Source organism: Dermacentor variabilis, chromosome 7 (genome assembly GCF_050947875.1).
Source record: "Dermacentor variabilis isolate Ectoservices chromosome 7, ASM5094787v1, whole genome shotgun sequence".
In the NCBI taxonomy this organism is placed as follows: domain Eukaryota; kingdom Metazoa; phylum Arthropoda; class Arachnida; order Ixodida; family Ixodidae; genus Dermacentor; species Dermacentor variabilis.
In genome coordinates this window covers 141,897,073-141,905,758 of record NC_134574.1, presented here as the reverse complement: position 1 = coordinate 141,905,758, position 8,686 = coordinate 141,897,073, and the positions used below count along the sequence as shown (strand labels likewise).

Sequence of the window (8,686 nt, the reverse complement as noted above, 5' to 3'; positions counted from 1 at the left end):
AAATGCTCCAGCCTCCGCAGCATTTCATACTTTGTGTGAAACAGACTAACAACTAAAGCTTTGATTTGTAGGATGGAGACTTTTCAACAAACAGTGTCTGCCAGCTCATTGCATGATCCAGCAGTAGAAAGCATTTCATGTTTAGTTCTTTACTGCTGTTTCCCTTTATTTTATTTTTTTTGTGTGTGAAAGCATGAAATGGCCCCTTGAGTGAAAACCCCGGCGTCTGTAGCAGCGAAACGGCACCTAAATTCCCATTGGCTGCAGTGCCATGTCACTTGCGTGCCTTGAGGGGGCAGAGCAGCCGAAAGGGGACATGTTGTGCTGTGCTGGTGGGCCAGGTGTTGCACAAGGGGAGAGTGCATCATCGCGACGCCACCCTTGCTCTTGGAAACCTGTGTTATCTGCGCATTCCTTGTCTGCGCTAAAGCCCCTCCATACACGTTTCCGCCGACCAGGTTAAGTACCGCCAACCCGACCTCCTCCTCCACGCTCCTCTCCCACCACCCCCTTAGCTTCCGGCGGCAAGCGGAACTTACGTAGCTGCAGCTTCCTGTTCCGAGTGGAAGTGACGCTTTGTTTTTTAGCGTTGTTTACTTTCGCGTCGCCGGAAAGGCTTTAATTGCACGAGCTGCGGTTGAAACTGTGAATGCGATTCCATCCAAGAAACACCGCCTACTGTAACCAGCGATCTGCTCGTGTTCGCTGCTTCGCGTCAACCTGCGACGGGTTGTGGCACGAGCGACAACGTACAGTGGAATGTAGTGCCTAGGCGCTTGGAGACCACTGCCGTTTTTCGTGCATTTGGAAAACAGCGACCGCGAACTACTACTTCAGCGGAATACAACAGCTTGTCCCCTTTGCATTCTTCTTATGGTGACTGCCACAGCTCTGCTAAGTACGCGCGGGCATTTCACCATCGTCCAACAGCAGTCAACGCGGAAATTCCCGCAGCGCAGGAAGCGGAAACGCCGGAACCGGAAATGCCGGAACCGGATTTGGTGTGAGGGGAAAAGGCGGTGCACAACAAAGGTTGTCGCTACTTAAGAAAGCGGCGGTGGCGCGTGGATGTAGGGGCTTTAGTAAGCGCAAGCTCTTGCCTGCATTCTAACTTCACTTCGGCAATCATTATAAATAAGTTAAATTTATTTAAAAAAACAATAAATTCGAAAGGAAAAACAGTAGCAAGTTTTGAACCTATGACCCCATGTTCAGAAGTCGGGTGTCTTACTCACTAGGCTAAACCAGCGCCTCCTGGATGGCAGGCCTGTGCACTCTGCTTTACGACATAATGTTACTTGGACCGACCTTGCACGAAGTGCAACCGGTGCACCAGACCGGTGTGCAACCGACCGGAAGTGCAACCTCATGCACCGACCTTGTGCTATCTGGGAGGCATTGGCCAAGCGTCTCAACACGCTTGCTTGGCCGCAAGAAGTTCATAACTTAAAGAACCACTCAGTGGCGTTCAATTAGACATTAATGTTTTTGCATTCACAACTCGAAGTGCTTAGGTGTCCCCCGATTTTTTTTTAATGAACTTGTGGAGCATAAGTACTAGGCTGGGCAGAAAGAGTAGTGCCAGACTTTATAATGTATGCAAAAATTTATAATCAACTTCACCTAAGTAAAATTTCAGTGCAGTTGGCCTTTAAAAGAATTCTGTACTTCTGGTCCATTTCCCTATTCAAATACATGCAAAACAGAAATGCTTCCATTAGACACTCGCTTAAGCATTTCGAATGAATGTTATTGGGTTTAAGAGAGAGAGCCGAATCCTACCAGTTGTGGGAATTAAAGAGACTTTTGATTAATGGCCTGATCACTTTTACAAATATTGCTGAAATTTAGTAAGCTAAAGAAAGAATTGAAACACTAAGTTTATAAATTTGTAACTCTGCGCCTCAAGACAGGTATCGCAGTTCTGTAAACTGCATTTGTAAGAGCATCTCAAGTGGGTACATGCGATCTACGAGTTTACAGCTTACTTGAAAATGCTACAGTGTTTAGTGGAAGTGCTCTGCAAAAACCCTGCTCACAGTTTAGTGGCATATTTCAGAGCAACATATAATGCATAAATTTTGTCTACTCACTAGGTGCAGTTAAATAATTGTGATATTGTTTTTTTTTTTTGATGTTGAGTTCCAAATTCATAGACTTCATGCTTCTGTTTTCTTATTTTGCAACTTATAACAATTTTTGTTAAAAAGAACCGATGGCCTAAATAAACAATCTGCTCTTTACAGTTGACAGGATTTTTAACCCTTTAACAGAATTGACCACATTTGGTACAGTGGATTCCACTCAACACAAGTTCTCCATTCCCATGTATCTAGACAAGAGTTCATGACATAAAACTTTTAACCACGGAGCGCTTGAAGCCTGCGTCAACCGCCATCGGTGGCCATGCGGCAGCCGCTACACACCGACGCCAAATGTCAGCTTCTTAGTTAAACAAACAAGGCTGCACAAGACAGACGTGTCATAAAAGATTTATTGCCACTGCTGTCCAAGTAACAGTCTGGGCATTCAAAATAGGCTCCACAGTCGTCATAGTCTGACCGAATGCAAAAAGGTTTGGCCGGCTGTTTTGGCTTTTGCTCTTCTCAGGTACTGTCATGATGGCACTGCTAGTGCAAGGCTGGCTCTCTGATCCTGTGCGTCGTAGAGACGAAGCCGTTGCCGTAATCACGACGGCACACCTCTTTCACGGTTTCTGCTTCAGCTTCGAATTTTCTGGCCTATTTGCCTGTTCGTTCTCTCTTGCATGATGAGCTTGACGATGTTGTGCTAGCCTATAAAAAGGAAAAAGAGAGAGAGAGAGAACACATTGGTGGCTTTTATAATGTACACTGCAGAAAATTTGCAAATGCGCACATATTAATCTAATTTCAGGTAGTCTGTATAATTCTTGAAAACTTATTGAAAAGTAGGCCTGTGCAAGCTCAATAAATTTTTTCTGCAAAATTTGAGCGCACTTTGTGCACACAGTGCTATGCAGCACATTGTCAACATTTTCATTTCATTCTTGTATTATTACGCCATCCTCAGTTTAGCTACATCAGGACACAGAAAGTTGCCACACGAGAGCAGGACATGGTCATGCCTTGGCACTCACTCCGACTCGCGCTGTCGTCCGATGTGCTGTTACATAGGGCCGCACAATGAGCAGCAACGTAGCAGACAACCGAGTAAGCCTGAGCAAGTGCCAAAATATCGCGATTTCCTGCTTCCACATGACCAATTCCAGTGTTGCGACATCCCAACAACATACACACACCTCCTGCAAAATTAAACCGAAACCGATCTGTAGAAAAGCTGCTATAGTAGTAAATTATTTTGGGCACTTTAAGAATTGCCAGTACTCTCTCTTTTTTTTTTTTTTTTGGAAGGGGACTGGAGGTGGTTTGTGGGCCAGGACATTCACTTAACACTACAAATGAACAGTAAAAAAAATGTCATGCCCGCACTACTGAGCTGCATGAGTATGCTGTCCAAACATAAAGGGTGCAGGTCCTCATAATCACACCTAGAATGGGTGCTCACAAGTGGTGCTCATAAAGACTCACCTGTTGCTGTGCCATTGACACAGGTACTGGGATTGTGATGTACTGCTGTGTGGGACAGTCTGCAAGTAGAAGTACGATGCGTTACATTTATTAATGTCTCAACAATGAATGACCCCGACTTCCCATGCCCACATGCATACTTGAAATGCCTCCAAATTGATCTTTTTTTAACAGCAAAGGTGCTGCACAGAATATGTGAAATTGGGTGAAATGATATAACAGGGTAGAAGTCTTTTGAAGTGCAACAACGTAGACAGGAAGAAAGTACTACACATAAAGAAAAAAAAACAAGATGCCAGCAATTGCAAAGAAATAGCTGTACTCTACCTCATCAAGTTTGTGCAATGCACCGCAAGCGTCAGCCAATTAGAAACAAGAACCAAGAAAGCTTCTGGGCTCACCAGCCAACATGGAACAAGAACTCTCATTCGTGAGTGGTTGATATGACTTATAGCTTTCATTGCAGTGCATAGAACTGACTAATGAGACAAAGTCGGGGGTAAGAGCGTATTCACACTGGCAATTGATATAGGTTGCGTGACCGACCACGACTGACAACGTATGACTCATGGTGACAGATGTTAGGTTTGCGACTGAAAAACTGAGCAGTGAGCGACAAATCCAGAACAGTTGCTTTTTGACCAAAGCGACCGTTTGCATCAAAAGTGAAAAATGGGCGAGTTGGTATGGAAGCACGGCTACTGTTCCCTCTTTTTCGTTCCTTGCATCCCAGTAGTTCGCGCTCTGAATTTGACTATTTGCAACCAAATTGGCCTCGTGACCTCTGCAAGTTGCTGGCGTGAATGAGCCTTAAGAGTTAGCCGATAAGCACGTGCCTCCATCTGCCTTGAGCGAGACCGGCTGGCTGAGGTTCAGCAGCAGAGCTTCGGGCAAGGAGCCTCCGGGCGGGGCGGCGTAGAGCAGTCCCTGCGGCGTCTGGTACATGAGAGTTCCCAGGGACGACTGGGAACCGGGCAACACGGTGACCGTGGCTGGGCTGCAGCCACTACTCGACGCACCTCCAGTGACGGGACCTGGCAGAGGCACATCAAGACAAGCCAAGCCAAGGTGAGAGAAAATGAGTCTGAATCGGCAGTTGCCTAGAGGATGCAAACTTGAAACAAAAGCCAGAACAGCCACCGCACCCCTACTTCCACTCTTTTCTTGACCTTTTAAAGTCAGCTGTGCACACAACTTGCCAGGTCAGTTTAAGTGCAGAGTTCTGGCGAACTGCTGGACTTATTGGACTGGCATGTTATGCTTTCATTTTGTTGTCTTTCAGCAGTGCTTGGCTTGGAAGGCAATGGAACACGAGTGGGAAAGAATGGAAACAAGTGTGTGTCCCTATCACGAACTTTGTAATGCTGGAGCATGGTAATGAATTAGCAACTGTTTGAAGCTTGCTGAATTTTTGCTTTGAATACAAAAAGAGCCATGTCAAGATTGGCTTTCCCATTTACAGCTGAACCACACTGCAATATCTGTCTCATCCAACAAGAAAATACCGTTGTTATATCCAATATTGGTTATAAATATATGTTCATTACATAACGATATTGGCGAGAAAAATTTTGGATTTACTTTGTTATATCCGGTAATTCTCATAATTGTTATAATAGAGGTTTTAGGTGTCGTATCACCTTCGTTCTTTGAATTTCTTCATTGTTGTAGTATTTCTTTGCATAAGATTACTTGCTTCAGTGGCTTAGTAGTGCAATATCACAGGTTTAATTTTTGACTGTGGTTGCTGCATTTTGATGTAGAAAAATGCAAAAACGCTAGGAAAATGGTGGGTACATGTTAAAGAAGCCCAGGTGGTCAGAATTAATTCTTAGTACCCTACTATCATGTCACCAAAGCTTCTGTGTATGGCTTTGTGATGTTAAACATCAATTAAACAATGTAATGTCAGAGCTTGATATAACAAACACAGATATTACAAATGATGAAATATGATGACATAAATGTGACATCTGGATGGGAATTTCTACAAAAATGAAAGATCAGAGACAATGTCTGTTACAGCAACGATATCAAATACACAAGACTAACTTGAAACAGCTCATCCTGGATATGTGTGTATCTCTTGGACAGTGACTTGGCTGACCCACAGTCAACTTCGCAAACCTGTGTAACCCCACCAATTTGTGTATTAATGACCATGCAGGGGTGATTAATGTTGCTCAAATGCCATGTGTTGGCATGGGCAAGCCACTGACAGGCTGTCAGAATCGGCCTGTTAGAGGCATGACACTTGCATTTCTTTCACATAGACCTGACTGCAATTTTTTTTTTTTTCGCAATCAGTGCATACGTCTCTAACAAACCTTGGATATAACAAAGTTACTTTCGTGTCGCATGCAACTTTTTCATTATGAAGTTCAACTGTATTTGACTTGCAGTGTAAGCTACACTGAAACCTGCGTGCTTGGCCACCTCACCTGCTAGTGATACGACAGACTGCCCACCGATGCGGTAGATGGGTGCAAGATCAGCAGGGTTGGTGACACTGCTCGCTGAGGACACCACAGAACCTGCGAATGAGAAGACGAGGGCATCGAATATTTGCGCACTCCAGGCACAAAATGTAGGCTAAAGGGATATTGACATATATTTTTGAAGTTCTAGGATCTCTAGCACATGTGTATGACACTTGGCTAGTTTGAAGGAAAAGAAACATAAAATATATTTTCATACTAAAGTTAGCATCGAAACGCTGGGCCTGCTATGATTATAATACTACTATCGTGATGTCATAACAAGAATCAAAATTTGCTGATGAAGTGTAAAAAAAATTTGGAGGGCCCTTAAGCTTCACCTTTAAGAGTGGAATGCGACAGCATTCAGAAATCCCTGACTGCTTCACACACTTCTGCACCAACTGCAGCTTACATAACCGTAATGTTTACCGGGAAACGCTGGCGGCGAAATCTATGTACGAAGGCAAGCTTTCTAGTAGAAACGCGACCTCTTGTGCGGGCTGATCTGTTATCGTTTTGTACTTTTAATATTTTTGTCTGAGAAGATTTAACATAAAAGGCATGCTCTGTTGGAGTTTTGTTTCATGACATTTGTTTGTGGGCTGCGACTCTCAAGATTCCGAGGAATAACCATGAAAAGAATGTAAGAGAAGGTATGAGCAACTTTAGTGCCGTAGAGAGTATGTATGGTTCAGAATGATTTCTTGCGGAAAGAAGGTCGACGCTGAACGCCGACACCGGATTTTCTGGAAAACGTGGCGTTATTAATTCCAGGTATGACGTTGCTCATAAAAAACTAAGCAACAGTGCTGTGCTCGTTTCTTCTGGCTCTGCTTGCTTGCCGCAGACGCAGTGAACAATGTCATGAAGCATGCGCCCTCTGGGTACTGAAACTGAAACTCATTCATAGAAACAAGATATTATAATGAAATTATTAAGGTTTCTCCGAAGCATGCCAGTATTCTTTATCTAGGCTTTAGTGGGCCTGGACTTGCATGTACCGGCAAAAAAAAAAATGACAAGCAAAATATGTCATGTCAGCAATCACTACCAATTTGTTGAACTTTATATTTTTTAAAGATATTATTCACGTACTGTCAACTAAATAAAAAGCGAGAATATTATCGCTTTACAATGATTCAAACCTGCATAATTCAAAATTTTTATTCACCTGATCAAATACAAATATTTTGCTTGGCCTGCTATGTTTTGAATTCACTTTCATACCGCTTAATTCAAGCAGAAATTTCAGTACATTCAAGCATTTAGTCTTTGAGTGTTGTGCAATGAGGACAAAGACACGGCTGCTTTGAACACATTCTTAAAGGTATACTAAAGGGAAAGACTTAAATCTGTTTAGCCTCGTCAAACCTTATTTCAAAACACCATTTTCATTCATTCTTCGATAACAGGTTTATTGTGAGAAAGAAAATGAGGGTTAAAGTTACATTTCCATGAATTTCATGCTGAAATCCCAGTTACAGTACAGTATGTTACAGTACAGTTCCCGTCAGTGGGATGTCATGAATTTCAATATGTATTTTATCATACTTTGGCCATTGAGGCATAGTAAAATTTCATGAAGCATTTTCAGTTCCCTCTTTTGCTCTTTTAAAATGCAATGTAGTCCATCTTTACTGATGAAAAAAAAAAGAAAGGTTAACCATGTCTGAGCAGTTGCTGTCAAGATCAATGACGTCACACAGAGTTGGTGCAGGAACTTGAAGATGGTATTGCCACCCATATTTCGTTTTTGCATACTTTTTTGAATACCAAGCGCTTCTCATGGCAAAAGTTGTATTTTTGGTGTTATAGAAGGGCACTTGACTAATTCAGCTCAAATTATTTTTCTCTTAGTGTCCCTTCAAAGCATGACAGTTGAAAACATGGCCATGTTTAACATTGAAAAAAAAAATTACGGCGTTTAACACGCCAAAACTACTTTCTGATTATGAGGCACGCCGTAGTGGAGGACTCCAGAAATTTCAACCACCTGGGGTTCTTTAATGTGCACCTAAATCTAAGTACACGGGTGTTTTCGCATTTCGATCCCGCGCCCTTGTGCTCAGCAGCCCAACACCATATCCACTGAGCAACCACGGCGGGTTGTTTAACGATGAAGATTCTGTGCACATGCTAGCTTGTACACAATGCAGGTTGTTTGTGCATACATACAACTGTGTATTTCCAAGTACATAACCTGACTACATGAACTGGAGCATGACCAGGTTGTAAATACGCCTGCATATTCATTCTGTTTGTATACATATTTGGATGCAAACAGACATAACTTACAAGTATATCTGTAAACAAGTACATCTGTATAACAACTCAAACTGTTTTGGACCATGCATTCTTACTCAACATAAAAAAATTAGTGTTTCTGGCAGCTCAAACAATAATCTATGGTCCCTCTAAGTATGAATTCTTATGTAGATGAGTCGAGCTTATTTCTAAATTTCTGTAAAAAAAAGAAGAAGAAGAAGAAGAAATGGTAGCTATGCTGCACTGAAACCACAGGCATATGCTGTTTAACTTCCTTTTGTTTTTTTGTTGTTGCCATGTAATGACGATATTTTTTGTTGCACAGTTATTTTAACTGGGGGCAGCAGATCAAGCTTGCCATTCAGTTGCTGG

The 8,686-nt window shown here is 42.6% G+C and overlaps 1 protein-coding gene across 1 annotated transcript in view; it reads right to left on the bottom strand.

Moving 5' to 3' along the window:
- Nucleotides 1-2,476: 2,476 nt before the first annotated feature.
- LOC142588025 (uncharacterized) overlaps nt 2,477-8,686 on the bottom strand; it is a 31,215-nt gene continuing 25,005 nt past the window's right edge. Inside the window, exons 4-7 of the mRNA XM_075699461.1 lie at nt 6,011-6,103; nt 4,406-4,603; nt 3,570-3,628; nt 2,477-2,795 (exon numbers count right to left, since the gene is read on the bottom strand). Coding sequence (XP_075555576.1) covers nt 2,742-2,795; nt 3,570-3,628; nt 4,406-4,603; nt 6,011-6,103 — 404 coding nt within the window. The 3' untranslated portion in view covers nt 2,477-2,741. The remainder of the gene's footprint in view (nt 2,796-3,569; nt 3,629-4,405; nt 4,604-6,010; nt 6,104-8,686) is intronic.